The 20,202-nt window shown below is 39.7% G+C and overlaps 2 protein-coding genes across 3 annotated transcripts in view; one reads left to right on the top strand and one right to left on the bottom strand.

Annotated features, from left to right (window-relative positions):
* Nucleotides 1-5,266, bottom strand: part of LOC117293972 (E3 ubiquitin-protein ligase HERC2-like) — a 74,687-nt gene extending 69,421 nt beyond the window's left edge. The window contains exons 1-6 of the mRNA XM_033776484.1: nt 5,222-5,266; nt 4,033-4,167; nt 3,036-3,153; nt 1,887-2,078; nt 1,123-1,339; nt 14-141 (exon numbers count right to left, since the gene is read on the bottom strand). Coding sequence (XP_033632375.1) covers nt 14-141; nt 1,123-1,339; nt 1,887-2,078; nt 3,036-3,153; nt 4,033-4,113 — 736 coding nt within the window. The 5' untranslated portion in view covers nt 4,114-4,167; nt 5,222-5,266. The remainder of the gene's footprint in view (nt 1-13; nt 142-1,122; nt 1,340-1,886; nt 2,079-3,035; nt 3,154-4,032; nt 4,168-5,221) is intronic.
* Nucleotides 5,267-5,405: 139 nt separating this feature from the next.
* On the top strand, nt 5,406-19,317 carry LOC117293946 (tryptophan 2,3-dioxygenase-like). Of its 2 annotated transcripts, none has more exons than XM_033776445.1 (11): nt 5,406-5,484; nt 6,153-6,299; nt 7,444-7,604; nt 8,171-8,304; nt 9,110-9,247; nt 10,500-10,610; nt 12,230-12,337; nt 14,111-14,222; nt 16,571-16,708; nt 17,445-17,535; nt 18,919-19,317. In XM_033776445.1, the coding sequence occupies exons 2-11, from the start codon at nt 6,271-6,273 to the stop codon at nt 19,160-19,162; spliced, it is 1,266 nt and encodes a 421-aa protein (XP_033632336.1). In that variant the 5' UTR covers nt 5,406-5,484; nt 6,153-6,270; the 3' UTR covers nt 19,163-19,317. The 2 variants fall into 2 exon arrangements, with proteins under 2 accessions (XP_033632336.1, XP_033632337.1); XM_033776446.1 differs by having other exon boundaries at nt 5,418-5,484; nt 6,224-6,299.
* The last annotated feature ends 885 nt before the right edge of the window (nt 19,318-20,202 follow it).

Here is a 20,202-nt window from a genome sequence, read left to right as displayed (position 1 = left end):
TCATGAAGGAGCTCGGCACAGAGGTCTGAATCTTCACCTGACCTCCACGCTCTACGCAGGAAGGCGAAGGCAAATGAGAGGGCAGTACGAGCACCGACACGAGCCAGGGATGTTGTCGCTTTCTCTGTCGGTTTCTGAGGGCTGTTCATGAGATGAAAAGATTGTTTTTTTTATATTTTCACATAAATGATTGCAAATACCTGATAAATATTTCTATTTAGTCCTGAAATCCATGTGTTAAGTGTTAAGCATTGAGTTTGAAATTAAAGTGTTTGCCAGGGACTAATTGCTGTGGCGCCCCAAAAGCTTTTTGAAACACAATATCAACCTCTACTCTCACAGAAGACACACCTTGTTGATGACTTCACAACCAAAACTTGAAATTCACTGCGCTAAACCCATAGAGTTATATATAAGAACTAGAGGGCGCACTGGCCTATATACGCGCCCCGGCATGTGCGCAGGCGGCCATTTTCTAAGTTGACAAAACAGCCATCTCACAGCATGTGTTCGTGCGGCCATTTTGTAAGTTGAACAAACAGTATCGCGTGAGCGTTCAATAAAAAAAACCTCAAACGTGTATTTCATATTCAACGCGCGTACATAATAGCGCGCTTGTCATCTTGCGGTCCTGTCGCGTTTGTGCAAGCATCATCACCAGTGAGCCCTCTAGTTCTTATATGTAACTCTATGGCTAAACCGATCATCCATTACACACCACAAATAGTCTTTTGGTCAAATCAGTCAGGTAAAAGTAAAGTCTGTCCCGAGCAAATATAGCTCATCAGGCCAGTGTTTATCTCTCGTTTGCTTGAGATTAAACGACTGAGAATAATTCTATTCCCCTGTTCAGGATGTCAGTACATCGCAGGCTACTCCAAATCTCTTGCCAGTACTCATCTGACTCCCGGGTGGAGAGAAGCAATAATGATAAAGTGCCTTGCTTAAGGACACATGTGTCACAACTGACCAGGCCAGGATTCTAACCCACATTCTGTAAATTTACAGAACTGAGTCCACAGCCCTAGACTGCTTGGCCAGGACAACCCATAAAACAGTCAGGTGCCAATGCCCAGTTCTTACAGCAATCCCTATTGTGACACTCTTTGGGACATGACTCACCTTCTACTCTTGACAGGCGAGGAATCTCCTTCTTTCTTTTTCCTCGTCACAACCTTCTGTTCTGGACAGTGCCTGGAGAGGGCGATGAAGTAACGCTCCAGTACGACGAGTCGCTGGCGCAGACGGACAGATGAAAGAGTGGAGAGAGCCGCCTCACGGAGAAGTTGATTCTGTTCCTGAAGCAACAGGTGCAGGCATTCTTTCAGCTGGGAAGCATCTGCAAAAGAAAATAATATCTTCAAAATTTGTCTGTTTGTTTGTTTAGATTATCTTCCAGTCAAGGGAGCCTGGCAAATGGTAAATAGATGCCAAGCTGGCAACAGCCAATCTCTCTCATACAAACATTGGTTTAACATCTATGATTACGAATTGCTAACATCCAAAAAATTGCGTTTTAGTAACTATACGATAATACTTTTTCTAGGCTTATGCTTATCAGAACAAGTTTAAAACCCAAAGGTACACTTTATGACTGGTATCCTGCTCATTGCTTAGTAGACAATTGTTACATGAAAGCAATATTTTTTTGCTTTAGCAGCTCTATGAAATTGTGCCAAAAGCTTGAGTGCTGTGCCCGTAACCAATCAGCCATGACACTCCACTCTCACAGAAGACACACCTTGTTGATGACTTCACAACCAAAACTTGAAATTCACTGCGCTAAACCCATAGAGTTATATATAAGAACTAGAGGGCGCACTGGCCTATATGTGCTGTGCCCGTAACCAATCAGCCATGATACTCCACTTCAAACTCAAACTCACCGGGCTGTTTACCCCAAGTCCATGACTCAATGAGACTGACGGAAGACGATGCCTCCTTAGCGTCTTCTTTCTTTTCTTCCTCATCAAGTTTCTGACATGGTGGACAGTTGCAGCCGTTGGTCGGTCCGCAACGCCCCTCGCAGCAACCACATGTCAGGACGTTCATACCGCAGTAGTACTTGCCTGTTTCACCTGGATGAAGGGAAATATGAGCAAAGTGTTAGCTAAAGTGATTTCATCTGTTAATAAATGTACAGACGCCTGGTGTGGCTATCCCGCACAAGGAGACGGTTCACATTCTTTTTTATTACATTTATGTAGATCAGCCAACTCAATATAAAGTAGGTAAGAATTTTTGCAGAGTTGGTGCACAGCGGATCGTCTCGGGTAGTAAGGCCGTGTCCGAAACGACGACTTCGGCTACAGCTACGTCTAGATCAGCGCGTCTACCAGTGTTGAAGAATAGGCAGACGCGCGCGATCTAGCCGTAGCTGTAGCCGAAGTCGCCGTTTCGGACACGGCCTAAGTTCCAGGCAAACTGATTTCAGGAACGATCAGGATTACAAATAGAACACTAAACGCTGTCTTGACAGTCACAAAACAATCACGAACGTATAAAGGAAAATGTATAACTACTTGCACAGGTACTTGGTTCGCAGTAACATCATGTGTGTATCAACTTGCCACGTAGATTTTGTACTTTAAAGAACTGTCTTGCTTTATATTCTACTACCGCGGTTTTCCAACACTCCGCGGTAGCAAGACAGTTCTCTAAAGAAAAAAAATCTACCTGGCAAGTAGACACCCACGTGGCGTTACCGCAAACCAAATTTATATTGATACCTCACCATGCAATGCCTGAAATCCCATACAGTTGTAGAGGATTGAAAATAATGTCCTACATTTGTAGGGGGTTTAGCTTTACAGCAGTTATTCCTTCAACAAACAGGATGTGCTTCATTTTTCACGGATAACAAAGCATCTCGGGCTGACATTTTTAAGAAAACAAAGGTTTTTTTGTGTGTTACTATTAGCTCTGTTTAACCTTTGAAATAAGATGGCTACACCCTGTCTAATGTGAGTGGCGCAGGGCAACCAGAGATGCCTCTGTCACAAATCCTGTGCTAAGGTTAAGAATCAACAAAATACCTTTGGTAGCGGTAGCCCCAGCAGAGTTGACAATCTGTCTGGGCCTACCGATGACCAACTCTCCATCCTTGACCAGTTCATTCCACAAGCTGCTCAGGCCATCCTTGGAGAATGCAACCTGTCAAACAATAACAAAAACATCCGTTACCTCGTGTCGCTCTACTTCAGGGCCCAATCTCATGGCTCTGTTTACCGCCGATTTCTGCGTATGCAATCACCATTCTCCGCTTACTGTGCAAGCATCCAGTTTCTGTGCTAGTGGTGTAATTTTAGAATGCCAAGTAATGTGGAGTACGCATTTATAAGCACAAGCAAAAATGAGTTACCAATCAGCTATTTACCATCTCTCAATTTTATAAGCAGCAACAGTTAGATTAATTTACCAGCCAAAATACCATGCCACATGTAGTATCCATGACTGGTACATCCCGCTCAATATTTTCACTTTAAGCCGCTCTAAGAAATTTGCCCTATGTCTTTACAACCTAGGTCAAATTTCTTGGAGCTGCTTAATTCAAGGCTTGTGAGTCTTTACACCGCTGGTTCTTTCAGTAAAACTCATTTGCATTTTGTGTTCAACTATAAACCTTCGTCTTAATTGTACTTTCACCTTGCAAACCTTCAAATCACAGCTCTACCTTAGTAAATAGTCTTTGGTCGTATCAGAATTGGAGGCTGTGGCTATGACCACAACAGGGCCCGATTTCATGGCTCTGCTTACCACAGAATTATTACACAGCATTTATTAAGGAGCACTAAATCTGGTGTAAAACCATTGAAAGGCGCTTACCATTCAATTCTGCGCTTACGGAATCCTTGTAGCACACAATTCTTTGATACATAAGCGCAGAATTCCGCGGTAAGCAGAGCCATGAAATTGGGCCCTGTTGCTAAGGATGTCTACTAAGGACATCCTATACTCTAACACATGATGATGCTGCAATACAGCCATAGCCATAGCCGTAGCCGCCAATTCGTACACAGCCTTTGTACTTACTTGTGGATCTGTCTTGAGCCACTTGGAGTCTAGCCGTAGCTGTGTCCGCAATGTAGCATGGGTATTGGCTACGCTTGCCATGGTTCCATATTAAGGCCAAATATTACAAGAGGTGCCACGTATGATGACTTAATGCTGTTGAAAAATATAAAAACAACAGAAATAAAGGTATGTTAGTCGCTAGTCCACCTTGTTGAGCTGTTAATGGCTCCGCTTTTAACATCGGTCTCATCACTATCACCATGGTGACAGTGATGAGACCGATGTTAAAAGCGGAGCCATTAACAGCTCAACAAGGTGGGCTAGTTAGTCGCTCTCTCTGTATTGTCAACAGACCAACTGCGTTCAGCGACTACTTTTCTTCTATTTGGTGGAATAAAGTTATGATTGATAACAAATTCATGAGAAGTTCTGATCTCCTCTTCAATTTGTGTGCGCTGCGCCCTCTAGTTCTTTATGACCTTGTTCTATATTTCAAGTCAATAATTTTTTAACCAAAGTGTAATAAAATAAGTTTGGGAAATTAAAAATATAAGGTAGTTTTTTTTTTTTGGGGGGGGGGATAACTTTCCGTATGGCACCACCACTTTTTCACTCATTTTTAGTTTCCAAAAGGGATACATTATCTCATTGAGGTAAATTAGATACTATATTATTTCACATCGAATGAAAAAGTGGTGCCACCATACAAAAACTTTTGCCTTTTTTTAAAACCAATATTTTGGATGATTTCATTTAATTTTCTTAAGGCCAACCCCAACCAAGTATTTTATACCAACCAATCACACATTTTCAATTCAATTTCAATTAAATCCTGTAATCCAAAATATTTAAGATAATGTAATTGCAGTCTACTCTTTAAATGAAACAACATTAATTAAAGGTGCAGAATAGTGTATAAAATCTCAACTTCCCGACCAGAGAAATTGTGGGTTGGACCACGAAGGATATGTAGAAATTACATCACTGACTTGGCAACCAGTCAGAGCTCGAATGAGCATCATGCCATGGCATGCAATACGTGCAGGAACGTCGTCTGTCACTCAGTAAATAATAATAAATTCAACCATTTACATTCCACAATCGTATCAATTTCCACTTCTGTTGGGTTTTCCGTCCTGTCATTTATAAATTCATGTGATTTACAAAACCAGAATGTACAACATTATTCAATACAAATCCTACTTACTTTTTCGTGATTTTTGCCAGTATCGCAAATTGACTCATAAAATTCTCAGGGTGTACATTGAGGTCTAAATTTAGGCTCAACATCAAAGTATGTAAAAGCATCAAAATGTCAAAACTGTGTCAACGACCGTCACGCAGCGTGCGGACCCGAAAGACGGTCGTTATCAGGATATGACTAGACTGTTGGCGCAGTCACGTACAAGTTGTCCAAGTGTCTGTCTGTTTTGATCATCTAGCGCTGCATGCTCGGGTTCGAAGTAACAGGTGAGTCAATCAATCATAAGATAAACATAATTGAAATTTAGATAACAAAATATGTGAAGATTACATAAATAATGCCTATAGGACGCACGTCCATTTCAACCTTCAGTATTTTGAGCACCCTCTCTGTCATGTAAAACTCATATAATCTTGTAATTTAAGTTTGGAAGTATGGCAGATATGTCATATAGTATACGCAGTTACGCACTGAACTTTCAGGGTTTTTTAAGTGTTTTAATCAAACATTTTAGGTGAGGCATTTGTTATAAAGGTAAGATCTTATAAAAATACTAAAATTTTAGATAAATGTAAACTACTTTCTGAAAAGGCTTCAATTTTTACCATCTTGCAGGAGATTTAAGATTACATTGTATTGACGATGTGACCTATGTTTACATTCAAACAAATCGCCCTCTGTTGACATACACGTCATGTTTTGCCGGGCAAAAAGACGCGTTGAATTTCTAGCTGGCTGCCAAAACTCAAAGGTTTTGCCCAGCGGTTTTTGTGACGTCAGAGGTCATATCATCTATACTTTCATGAAATTAATCTGATTAATAAAGCCAAATACATAGAATGCAATAAATGCAATGGTTATTAAATATTAACTTAGTGATAACATCGAGACGTTGTTCTTGGTTCTGTTAATTAAATTAAAACTCTATCCATAGGACTAGGACTCAGGAGACGACTGTTACGGAGCCATTCATCGTTTGTTTCCTCTTTTTCCCCTGATTCCAAGCACACATGAGACACTGCTAAGTCCGCTGTGACATTCAACTAGACATCATGAGTTGCCCATTTATGCAAGGTCAAAGGTCAGTACAAAATATGGAGTTTTGTTTTTTGTCATGGTCGAGTGGTCAAGCGCACTGAACTCAAGCGTTAGTGTTTCTCACCAGCAGAGTGTGAGTTTGGGTCCAGAACCCAATGACAGATGGAGCTGCTTTTAAAAGCAGAAAAAGTAGCACAACAAAATTAGGCTCACCAGAATATTTATACTGGCCAAAACGCAATTTCTTATTGTACAGTCTGTGACTTGTATCCTACAATTATTTACTTGGCAGAAACTTTTTTAGCAAATTTTCTGCTTTTAAAAGCAGCTCTAAAAAATTGAGCCATGGTCTCGACACTTGTTTCGTTCAGAAAGATTAAGCAAGGTGTTTCGACTAGTGGTTGCTGGTTGACAATCCCAACACCTTGTGAACTGTTTTAGGTGGCTACATAAATTAGTCTCAGAATTCATAAAAGGGAACCCCCCAAAATGTCTCCTTTGTTCAAGCTCCTTGAGTATTTTATAGACCCCTTGTATTGGCCAAAATTGAAATGATAACTATTATTTGACCTCAGTGAGTGAGGGCGCTGTTTGTGCTTGTGACGCAAGGGGCCTAGTGGTTGATACATGCCCTATGCGACCTCGTTATTGTTACTATTGTTATCAAATAATAAACCACAAGGCAAACTGATTGGATAATTTTAAATGATTTTGTTTTGAAATTTCTATTTTTTACTAGAGTGGAATATGAACCAAAGACTTCCAGATTAAACATGCCGGTTCTCTACCAACTGAAGTATCTAATCCTATGTTGGCAGTCTTTACAAAATATGGAGACCACCAACACAGGGCTTACCCCTCAGTTTGGTAAAGGGCTGGCACGTTGATCTCGAGGTCATTGGTTTAAAACCTGCTCTAGTCAATGGACCCTTCCCATGAAATATGCTAATTACATTCAGGCATGCGTACAGACCCTATTGGTTGGCAAACGCCATAGAGTTATGCACTAAGCAGACGCCCAATCGTGTCTGCGTGTCGCGCAGCCATGTACAAAACAGCGTGATGTTCCCTCATTTTGCCAACCAAAATGCAAGTGCGCACGCGCTATGTGCAATTTACATATTTCATGGGAAGGGTCTATTAGTGTTTGTTCACCCCATAGTCGCTATTATTATTTTTCACAACAGGGCTGCTGCCAAGACCAATGGTGAGGCTGAGGATGACGACCCGGCTATGCATTACCACAAGTACCTTAATTTAGAGAAGGTACTGGATGCACAGCATCTTCAGTCTGAGAAGGAGGGCAGTAAAGTGCATGATGAGCATCTGTTTATCGTGGTTCACCAGGGTAAGCAGGAGCATGTTTTGGCAACATTGATCGGAAACAAGTTTTTTTTTTTTTAGTGAAGTAAAACTCACCGACCAAAACCAGCCTTTGAGAAAAACCCTGCGAGGGTTGAAATATTATTTTTGTGCATTTATGCGGTAGCAGTTTTCAACAGCTAATTTTATTTTCTCAAAACTAATTCCGATAGCTGCTTGAAAACAAGGTCAGCCCAGAAACAGTTTAATAGGTACCTGCATCTCTTGAAAATGAATGCTTACAACATAAACAGCCGTTCTTTCCAAGTAATGAGATAGTCGTCAATATTTTTTCAACATGGTTCCAGTCAGTTAGCTTTGGCAAAAGTTTTCATCTGTTTGAAAAATTCTGAAATCTTGAAACCAAGCCTAACCGAGGCATACCAAAATCCAACATAAAATGTCTCAGTTGCTACTCAAAAAATCATCACATGTTACTCAATATTAGAACTCTTGTAACTCTTGAAACTTTTCCTTGCTGTTCTAGTAAATTTTCCTTTGTTTATCTAAATATTGCAATAAGCCTATTTTGTTTTCCTATGAATGATACAGTGTATGAGTTATGGTTCAAGCAAATGCTGTACGAAATCGACTCGGTCCGCAGCCTCCTAAGCCAAGTCCCTTTTGATGAAAGGAAACAACTAGTGATCAACCAGCGAATGGGACGCGTCGTTGGGATCGCAAAAGTCAGTTGTAATTATAATTATTTTAATAAAAATAATTTTGAAGCTGAATTGCAAAGGACGCAGCTTTAACATGTCTGGGTTGCAGGAAAGGTACATGTTTGGTGACCACTGCACTCCTAAAATTAAAGGCAATAAAAACTGACATGGTTAGAACATGGAGGAAGGAAGAGAAGGAGCTCGAACGAAGGGACTTCAAAAGCCTCGTAATCACCCACATACCTTATACAAACAATGGGCGACCTTCCGTGTGTGAGTTTGCGCCCGTCCAGCAGGAAGTCTGCTATCTTTTACCACTGGTCAGACAGGGGCATTGTCAGGGTATTCTTTTGTTACTCTGCGGTTGTGCGGGTTGTTCAAACTCCTTCTCTTCCTTCCTCCATGGTTAGAAGTACTGCACCTTTCGATAACGCATTTTATTTCCATAGTTTATTAAAATACTGCAATACAGCGGCTAAAAGCCGAAATGTACAGTTTACAAAAACAAGTCAGCAAAAATATATCATATACTACAGAGAATCATTTCATTTCTTATCCTCTAAAATTTGAATTTTAGACCTGTGTCTTAGATCGTGTCTTCCAATGACGAAATAATCATCTTGCTTTACCAAACCGCTCCAGAGTTTCGGCAAACTCAAAAAACACTACCACCTTTTGAAATGAAATTTTCACATGTTAGTTATGGGTGTATTGTATATCTACATTTATATAGGGTTAAAAAAATCGAACAGTAGCAAAAATAAAAGGTAAACAATCCTGTTATTTTGTTAATATTTTGTTTATATTTTTTTTTATTTTTTTTATTCAGATTCAAGTGGAGCAGATTCACATCTTGGAGACGATGACCCCAATGGACTTCTTGGAGTTCCGTACGTTCCTTGCTCCAGCCTCTGGCTTTGAAAGTCAACAGTTTAGGATCTTAGAGAACAGGCTCGGTTTGAAACCAGTGAGTTAAAAATTTGAAAGGGAGTGCCTTTGTTCGGAAAAGAAGTGTCACATTGTTGCTTCATTTCCAATGATCAGTGATTTTGATGGCGATTTCAAATGAAAACCAAGTGCTTTGAATATAATCCAAACTGAAGCCCATACGGAATTTTTCAAACTTACTGATTGACAAGCTTTTTTTCAATGCCCTGCGGGCAGAGCATGCAGTCCATAGGTCTCAATTTGCATTGGTTTGTACACAGCGCTCTGGGGGCCAACTTATTCCCCTTCATTTTCGCAAAGTGATGTCTGTGTTTAGGAATTCACTTTGAATTCAAATAGTTGCAGGAATAAAAACACATTGACAGTTCAGTACTTATAAAGTAGTAGGCTTATTTTTGTCATAAAAAAACCCCAATAACATTAGTAACCACGCTCCTAAACAGCAGTTTGAAAAGTAGTACAACTTAAATCTTGATTTTCTCCAAACATTTTTTCTTTTTTTCTTGTTATTGTTGTACGAGCAACGAATTCAAAACCATAGTGAATAATATTGAATAGTCTGACAGTTAGACAAGTTAAATATAGGGTGCGTTCGTTTAGCTTCCCTGGGTCATCCCCAGTCTGCCCTGGTGCGTTCGAATAGCTTTGACGTCATTCCAGGGGCTCACCCAGGACAGCCCCCAGTGCCCTGCTTGTGGAGTGGGTCGTCACTAAACGCTGTCACTCTGAGAGCGGTGAGTGGTCGTTCGTTTAGCTCTTGTCAGGGGCTCAGCCGAGTGAGCACCGTGGGGTAGACCCAGGGAAGCTAACTGAACGCACCCATAGATTCGCAGAGACAAAAACTACGCTATATTCATTTATGTTTATTTTCTTGCTTTTTTTAAAACTGGAACCCCCTGACAAAACAGTTAGCAAGAGTCTGTTGTTTCATTCTAAGCATTTTCTTATTAAAAAATCTTGATAACCACAACATCCAAAAGCACTTATACCACATGACCGGTTCCAGATGGCTTTATTGATACTGGTTAATTGATAATCATTGAAGCGTAAATGGATTTTTTCAGTAATTGGATTGTTATGATTTCCGGTCTGTGAGTGGAGGCTTCTAATTGTTGTTTTAAAAAAACACGGTCTTTTTGGAGACACAGTGTGTTTGTTTTTCTAAAGACGTGTAAAAACACTTGATGATTGTACTATTTTGAACAGTCTGTTTGTAAACAAATTGTGTGTACTTTGCCAACTAATTGTTATCTTACTTTGTCTTTGAATAGGAATGGAGAGTGAAGTATGCCCAGAAGAACTACAAGCATGCACATCAGGGAGAACAACTGGAGGGAATCTTACAAGCAGAGGAGGAACCATCATTGCTCTCAATTGTAGAGGTACAAAGCAATAAATAAGGGAATCAATGTGTGGTGAATCGGTTTTCAACTAGTGGTTTAAACCCGCGCCGAGGCCTGGACAAGAACCAGGCCTCGGCGGGTTAACACCACTAGTTGAAAACCCATTCAGCACACTTTGATTCCCATTCATAAATACCTTTTTGGTAAAAAAAATCAACACATTTGGGTCAAAAATTAAAATAAATGCAAAGTTTATAATTGTTCAATGATTTCTTTCAACACAACACCCTCCAGCTATGAAATGGTAAGGCCCTCGGGTAAACAACTCCTTATAAGGGAATGCTGTGCGCGTCACGCGTATCGCGTGATGTGGCACAACTGTCCCGGCCGTTGCTCTCGACCAATAGGAATGAATAAACTATCTTATAAGCTCGCGTGTCACGCCCATGTTTCAACACTTTTTACTGGTCATTAACAAATGTTTATACACACCGACGTGACGCGGTCTCTACCAATAGGAATAGCGAAACTGTCTGAGGTATTTATGAATGATTAATGAATGCAATGCTGGGAAATTTGTACATTTTCAAAGATAGAATGTTCCATTCAATTGAAAATTAGTGGTGGTGGGTAGCCGTGTTAGTCAGGTAATTGCAAAGAGGGAGACAAAAATGTAGCACTTTAAGAACTCACTAGTAATAAATAAATATTTACCTATGAGCTTTTGAAGCAACGACTACTCAATCAGGGCCCAATTTCATAGAGCTGCTTAAGCACAAAATTTAGTGAAATCAGATTACTGGCCAAGACTCCACTCAATTGTTATGCTAAGTAAACAATAGCTAAATACCAGTCGCAAGCAATTTTAAATGGCATGAAATTTTGGCCAGTAACATGAGTAAAATAAGCGAGCTATTTTCGTGCTTAGGCAAATTTTTTGCTTTAGCAGCTCTATGTAACTGGCCCCTGATGGGATGTCGAAAAACAACTTCAACCAAGTTATATGTACAGTCCAGGGTTAACTCATTGCCATCCTTTGTTTAGACTGTTCTGAACTGAAAATGTCTTCCGTCATTTCATCTGATGAAGTAGTTGTTGCTACAAAAGCTCAATGCACGTAATTATTTCTTCTAACTATTCATTAAAGTGTTATATTTTATTTTCCTATGAAAGTGTCAGCTGAATACTGAAATCGAAAAACAGTAAAAGTAAGTCACAGTTTTTTTCACAAGAACGTCAAATCCATCTACGTTTAGCGTTGTGACAGCGAGCACCAACCACATCCCTGGCGAGAAGCATTCCGAATGCACACTAACTCTCAGAAATCAGAGAAATAATTCATACGTTAATCGTTTCTTAGATTGAAATGTTTTGGGTGAAAAATTATCCAAACTCTTTCTCAAAATGGGCTCCGTCAATAAATTTGAAATTGACACTTTTGAATTTATACTTTAAACAGGCTATTGCTTGGCTAGAGCTGATGTCTTCGCCATGGTTTTCTAAACGGCCATTTTTGCCAAACAGAGTCAAAAAGGGAAAATAGACAGGCCACTCGTTTGAATATCAAAACATAGACATTCTTAGCTATGGTAGGCAGGGGACTACGATCAGGAGTTTTGAATGGCATAATTTTACCAATTTTGTTTGTTATTTTGAAGAAATGGCTGGAGAGGACACCAGGTTTGGATAAAGATTGCTTTAACTTCTGGAGGAAGTTTCAGGATGCGGCACAGTCTATGATTGATGATATCCGTCAAAGTGCAGAGGTAATAATTATGACAGAAAAATGTAATAATTTATAATTTATTTTAACCCTTAAAACAACTGCCCTTATTAAAGGCAGTGTACACTATTGGTAATTACTAAAAAATAATTATTAGCATAAAAACCTTACTTGGTAACGAGTACTGGGGAGCTGTTGATAGTATAAAACACTGTGAGAAACGGCTCCCTCTGAAGTAACGTAGTTTTTGAGAAAGAAGTATTTTTCCACGAATTTGATTTCGAGACCTCAGATTTAGAATTTGAGGTCTCAAAATCAAGCATCTGAAAGCACACAACTTCGTGTGACAAGTACTTACATGCTGAGTTCTGTGAAAAAAACCAACATGCGAATCACTCGGGTGGGATCCGAATCCACGACCCTTGAATTGCTGGAGCAGATGTCTTACCACTAGACCACCGAGCTGGCCCGTTGGCTAGGAGGCAGTTCAAATCCTATGTGTTAGGAGTATGTACATGTACCACAACGATTTGGTAAGAGAAGTTAATTTTGTATCAGTGATGAAGAATAAAATTTGTTTTTACCCTTATGCTGATGTATATTCAGTACTTTTTTCACATAGCTGAATGTTTTTTTTTTCATAATACAAAATTAATATATTGTTCAAAATATATTCATAAATACCCCAGGCTTGGGCCTTTATTACCTAGTCGAGTCCCAAGTTAACTCGTCACTGTCAGTCTTCTATTTAAGGGGGGCATGGTTGGCTTATGCGTAAAGCGCTCGCCTCTCACCAAGGTGACCCTGGTTTGATACCCGGGCAGGGTCATTGGTGAGTTGAGTTCTGCGTTGGTTCTGTGCTGTGCCACGAGGGTTTTCCAGACCATCCGGTTTTCTTCCCTTGGGAAAAATAAAACACTTTCGATCACTGGCTGTGCTCCGTGGTCAAAATGGGTTGATGTGGCTGGCTGCCAAAGGCGCCCTTGCATGCCTGCTTCTCGAACACGTTGTAGTCGCGTCCTTCGGAATTCAACTCTTCGTTGCGAGTAAGGATGATTAGCCTCTCAAATTATTATTATTATTGTTATAATACTTCATCAAACATTTACCCACCACACACATTGTTTGTCGATTAGCACTCATTATTTGTTATATGGAAGTGTCGTGGCCGAGCGGTTAAGAGCACCGAATTCAAACTCTGGTGTTTCTGATCAGCAGAGTGTGGGTTCGAATCCCCAGCCGTGACACTTGTGTCCTTAAGCAAGACACTTAACCATTGCTTCGTCCTTTGGATGGGACATAAAGCTGTTGGTCCCATGTGTTGTGTAGCGCATGTAAAATAACCCAGGGCACTTATCAAAAAGAGAAGGGGTTCGCCCCAGTTTCTGGCTGTGGCTGCTGTATGCGCCATAGCACCTTGTAAACCCTTATAAGGTGCTACATAATTGGGTCTCAGAATTCTTCACTGCAATAACCTATTTTTTTGGAAGTCTACATGTATATATATACTCAGCGCCTTGATTACCTTGTTGGTAGATACGTGCGCTATGTAAGACTTCAATAATATATAATGAGTAGGGTAGAGGGCCTTAGCTTTCGATCCAAACCGGACCTTTTTCAGAGGCATGAACAAGCACAAACAAATGCATTTTATCCATTTATAGGGAAAAAAGAGGAGAAAGGGATTAAGGGAAGGATCCAGAAAAAAACACAGGAAAATTATAGCCAATCAAAACTTCTATTTGAAAAACAAGTTTCTATTTGACAAAGTGTCTATTTGAGACTTCAATATTATATTATATTTGTTAAAATTCAGGAGTCAGAGTCTGATGAGGAGAAGGCGGCCATAATGCAGGAATATGAGTTAACTCAACAGACATTCCAGACAATATTTGATGTCGACACTCATAACATGCTTGTTAGCAGAGGTAAGTTACTTCATTCAGAAACTCTCGTTGAACAGTGCTCAAGAGTGTGTTTTATTTTCTTGATTGTTCTTTTTATTATAAAGCATACAAAGAACGATTATTACCGGTATGTCAAAATCTTTGAATTTTTTTTATTAAATAGCCTGAAAAGTCTCTTTAAGCTTACAGTACATGTAGGTCTGCCCTTGTACATGATAAAATGTTCCTACTTTCCAAGGGCCAAATATCATAATTGAAATTGATGGACAGTTTTTAATTTGTTTTTATGCAAGTCGCCAGACACACAAGACCTGAAGGCCACTTCAAGGTGTGTGCTACAATTATTTTACCACCTACCACCTACTCCTAGGGCTGAAACAGGGTTATCCCCCTTTTACAGTCCATACGGATGTAGACTTGAGTATCATCAGTCCGAAGCCTGGCTGTTAGAGCAGAAAGCACTACCTCCCCAATTTTACGTAGCAAGTGTCACGACCAGGACTCGAACCCACACTCTGCTGATCAAACACCAGAGTTAAATCCGGTTCTTAACCGCTCGGCCATGACACGCCACGTGTTGAGTGGATTTGATGTACTTGTGTTATTTTCTGTGCCACGTAATTGTCTTAACTTTGGTTTCAACCTAATGCTTTTTGCTGTAAAAGCCGAGTTTGTAACTTGAAGCGTTGTCCTCAAGGCACAGGAATTGGAGTTTGAGCAGTGAAACTGTGAGAGGTCAGTATTGAACCATGTCAACACAGTTTGCCTCATTCATTCAAAGTTTGCAAAGACATTTCCTACATGTACTTCATGACTTATATCATGCTACCATTGACTACCACCGACTCATGTCAAATTCTCTGTGTATAGACCCATTGCATATGACATCACACTCTCAAAAAGGAGACAGATCATTGGACAAAAGCTGTTCTTTGGGCGTAAAAACGTGCGCGTGACCTCAATGATCTGTACTGGGTTGCGTTATGCAATGGGGAGCTATTGATTTCTTACACAATACAGAACGCGCCTCCGAACAATGCGCGTAATTGTGGGTGTCAACTCTCTTTTGTGCATGTTTTGTCAAATTCCCGCGTTCTATTTTCATGGAACAAGACAGTCTTTTAAGTCGCCCATATTTCATATACATGAAGATGAGTGTAATCTGGCATTACCATGGGTTTAGTTAAAACTATTCATATTATGTAGAAAGGTGATTGATCTCATGGTGCCTTTTCCCAATGTTTCCCATGTCCTCATACATACACAGATCCAGTCGTAAATATATTCTTTAAAAACAAAATTCTAGTATGTTTCCCAGATATTTTTGTCGGAAGAACTGAGTCAAGCAATCACACAGTTTTACCCAGATCTTGGTGTATTTTTGGTTGAAATGGATAAACATTGTTTAATTTTCAGTCCCACATAAAGATACTCATTTTATCAGGCATTCCTACTTAAGTCTGTTTTCTATTTTTTGTTTTTCCCTCAGAAAAATCTGAAATTTTGTTATTAATAAGTCTGGAAAAGTCTATTAGAGCCTACACCTTGTGTAGAAGTAGGTCAGCCCTTGTACTTGATAAAATGTTTCTAATAAAATGTTTCTAATAAAATGTTTCTAATAAAATGTTCCTAATTGGGTCTCAGAATCCATCACTGCAAAACCTATCTTTCTGAAAGTTGTGTGTATACTCAGCGCCTTGAGTACCTTGTTTTGTAGATACATGCGCTATATAATACTTCAATATTATTATTATTATTGTTACTTTTTGACAAGGACCAAAGATGCCTGTTTTATGAGACAAGTCATCAAACTAATTTGTCATTAAAAATAGAAAGAAGAATGCATGATGCCATTAGTTTTTTGGACATGTGTTTCCAATGTTGCATTAACATACAAGTCTGAACCATTGTCGTTTTGTTAATTTTCCAAACATTTCTGACATCATTAATAAGTTGCTATTAATGTGAAGTGTTAGTTTCTCCATAAAGTAGTGCCATTGTTGATGCAGGTTTAAGTTTTTGTGTATACATGTCAATTGACAGGAAGGAGTTAAAATCATTTTAGCAGAAACTTTACCTTAAGTGGAAAGTGTGTCATTCTTGTCCATATGCCATGTAAAAGTTTTGTGATAAAATAATAAATAAAAAAATGGAATTAGTTGTTGCAAACAACTTACCAACCAATAAATGCAAAAAGATAGTTAATGGACTGACATTTCGACTCTCGCAGTATCTCCGGCCATTAAAACTATTGCGTAAATAATTAATCCTCACACAACTTTCTTTGTGCAGAGTGCATAAATACTACCTGCTTGTGTTCTATTTTTGTCATCTCACTGAATTGTTAACCCTCGTGTTTGGTTTTCCAGGGGACAGGAGGTTCTCCCACAAAGCCCTACAGGGGGCGCTGTTTATCTCGTTGTACCGTGATCAGTCTCGGTTCAGTCAGCCGTTCCAGTTTCTCACCCTTCTAATGGATCTGGACTCGCTTATTATGAAATGGAGATGTGAGTGTTTGGTTTCATTCTTTTAGAATCGTAACAAAAGAAAAGACGAGAGCAAAAATGTGTCACTAGCTACAGTAATACTTTCACTGTTTATTTTTGGATGCACCAGGGCCCATTTTCAAGGCTCTGCTTACCGCCGAATTCTGTGCTTACGATCACGATTCCCTGCTTATGTGAAAGCGCCAAATTTCTGCGCTAGCCTTGTAAGTATAGAATGTCTAGTAACTCGGATTACGCACGCGCAAAAGCCAAATTCGCCGCTAACCTGTGAAATACGCTTGCCGTTAGCACAGAATTCCCTGCTTCTGTAAGCTCCGATTCTGTGCTTATGGAAAGCAGAGCCATGAAGTTGGGCCCTGCTAGCAGCCCAGATATCGTAATTAAAGGAGTATTTTGGTGGAGTATGTTTTTTGAGTAGCATAATGTAACATTAAGTTCACTAGAATGAGCTGTTGCTAACTGCTCACAAACCAAAAGGTCTTGGTAGAATTGCAAAAAATAGTTAATGGCCTGATGTTTTGACCCCAGCAGGGTTTTTCTCAAAGGCTGAATGAGAAAATAGAGTTAGCTGTTGCAAACTGCTCAACAACCAAATGACTTCGGCTACAGCTAAGGCTAGATCGTGCTCGTCTGCCTATTCTTCAACATTTGCAGATGCACTGATCTAGCCGTAGCTCTAGCCGAAGTCGTCGTTCTGGACTAGCCTAATCATGTTTTAATCATGTCTTTTTTTCAGTGAACCACGTGCAACTGGTGCAGCGGATGATTGGCTCCAGGCCGGGTACCGGTGGCTCGTCTGGTTACATGTACCTAAAAGCTACATCAAGGTTGGTAACCAAGTTCTCTTTATACTTTCGGCCTTTTCAAAAATCCCTGCCGGTCTTTGCCTTTGTGCCCCTTTAAAAGGTTCCCATAGATTTGAAGATTTCCTATTAGAAATGCCCTTTGCAAAATGAAAATGGCCTTGTCCTCTCAAATATAAAATTTTGGAGCAGTGTGCATTTTGCACAATGATTTATCATTAAAGACACCAGACACTATTGGTAATTGTCAAAGACCAGTCTTCTCACTTGGTGTATCTCAACATGTGCAAAAAATAACAAACCTGTGAAAATTTGAGCTCAATTGGTCGTCAAAGTTGTGAGAAAGTAATGGAAGAAAAAACGCCCTTGTTGCACAAGTTGTGTGCTTTCAGATGCTTGATTTTGGGGTCTAATTTTTTCAGATCTAATTTTGGGGTCTCGAAATCAAATTCAAATGTTTTAGTGAGAAATAACTTCTTTCTCGAAAACTACGTTACTTCAGAGAGAGCCGTTTCTCACAATGTTTTATACTACCAACTCCATTACTCATTACCAAGTAAGGTTTTATTTTGAGTAATTACCATTAGTGTCCAGCGCCTTTAAATGAGACCTGAAGCCAGTCCTAAGCCGAGATTTGTAAACAGTCCAGCCGTTGATTTCACAAAGAGTTAGGACTCGTCTTATCTCGAGTTAGGACAAGTAACTCGTCCTAACTTAGGATTAATCTTAAGGTTTGCATGCTACAGTGCAGGGTTGGGACTCGTCCTAAGTCCTAAGATTAGTCTTAAGTTAGGGAGAGTTTTGTGAAATCGATGGCAGGGCCTAATTTCATGAAACAGAAAAATATTACTAAGCAGAAAATGGTTACCCTCCGCCACAATGCCATCATTTCACATTGTTGTGACTGGTGCCCCACTACTTTTTTGCTTAGAACAGAAGTTTGCTGAGCTGTAACTTATGCTTAAAGGCAGTGGACACTATTGGTAATTACTCAACATAATTATTAGCATAAAACCTTTCTTGGTGACAAGTAATGGGGAGAGGTTGATGGTATAAAACATTGTGAGAAACTGCTCCCTCTGAAGTGCCATAGCTTTCGAGAAAGAAGAAATTTACCACGAATTTGATTTCGAGACCTAAGATTTAGAACTTGAGGTCTTGAAATCAACCATCTTAGCGCACACAACTTCGTGGGACAAGGGTGTTTTTTCTTTCATTATTATCTCGCAAGTTCGATGACCGATTGAGCTCAAATTTTCACAGGTTTGTTATTTTATGCATATGTTGTGAAGGCTAGTCTTTGACAATTACCAATAGTGTCCACTGCCTTGAAGAGCTTCATGAAATTTGGCCCAGGTTAGTTAGAATTTAAAAATAAAATTCCAAATTGTTTTTCCGTTTCACCAGCGATCGCTATAAGGTGTTTGTGGACCTCTTCAACCTGTCCACGTTTCTGCTACCTCGGAAGTACATTCCGGCCCTGAGCAACGACATGAAGCGGAAACTCTCTATTCCATTCGGCAAGGCCTACGTGAATAGCGGAAATATTCAAGGTCAAATTCCAGATGTTGTTCACGAGGGGGTTGACAGGACAGATGAAGTTCTAGAAACTTTGTCGCGAACAAAATTGACTGACTCCCCTGAAGTGTGAGAAAAGTTAAGGCTACCTTTTAGGCCAAGTAAAACAAAAACATGTTTCGCATCCCCACCCGCTTCCTTTTAGAGGTTGCCTCCTTTTTTTTCTTTTCTATTGTCCCCCTTTCTTTTTTAAAGAAAAAAAAAAGGATTAATTTTAACAATCTCAGATGAAAAAACATAAATTGACAATTTTGAAAAATGTGTTGGGGGCCATTTAAGGAAAGAAGAAAAAAGGCCCTCCCTTTTTTTCAAATGCAGGATGCTGAACGTGTTTTTGTTGGGGGGCCTTTATGTAGTTTATGTATCATTCAAAACCACAGGGAATAAATTACTGATTACATATTCACTACCTTATGGAAACCGAGTACTAAACAGAAAAGAGAGCAGAAAAGGTCTCCATTGGAAAATTTGAAAGACTTGGGTTCTCCTAGACTTGTGGATAAGTCGTTAATGTTTGTAACGGTGATAGTCAAGTCGTGGTGGCGTAATGATTCAGGTCTCTGCAATCAAATACTGGTCTCGCGAGATCTCTGCTCTTGCCCAAAGCTGCTGGCTACCGAGACAGCACCGCGTGAGTCTTGCTTGGGCCAGCAGTCTCGCGAGAATATCGCCAGTGTCGCGGGAATTGCGGAGAGATTAGGAATGCTATCACAGCAACAGATATTTAACGAATTGTCCACAAGTCTATTGGGTACTACACAAGGAAATTTGTGTACAAAGTATAAGGGAGGTTCTTAAATACAGGGACAAAGAAAAGAATCAAAGATTTCCCCACAGGGATGCACAAATAGAATGTGTGTGTACATGTGTGTAATGTGTAGATGCATTCATCACATGTTTTCAAATTGCATAGTTCAAAACCACTGTAGATAATTTTTACCGTGTAATAAGATATGCCTGTGTTTTTTTTTTATAGAACTCGGGAAAAGTACTGAGTATACAGTACTAACACACATTGGTGTATATGGGTAAAACCAAAATGAATATTCTTTGTCCTGATGCAAAATTAACATCTATTAGCATTGTTGTGGTTTGAATCAGTGTACATTTAGC

Source organism: Asterias rubens, chromosome 8 (assembly GCF_902459465.1).
Source record: "Asterias rubens chromosome 8, eAstRub1.3, whole genome shotgun sequence".
Taxonomy (NCBI): Eukaryota; Metazoa; Echinodermata; class Asteroidea; order Forcipulatida; family Asteriidae; genus Asterias; species Asterias rubens.
Note: the sequence above shows the minus strand (reverse complement) of the source record. Positions and strands in the feature narration are given on the sequence as shown.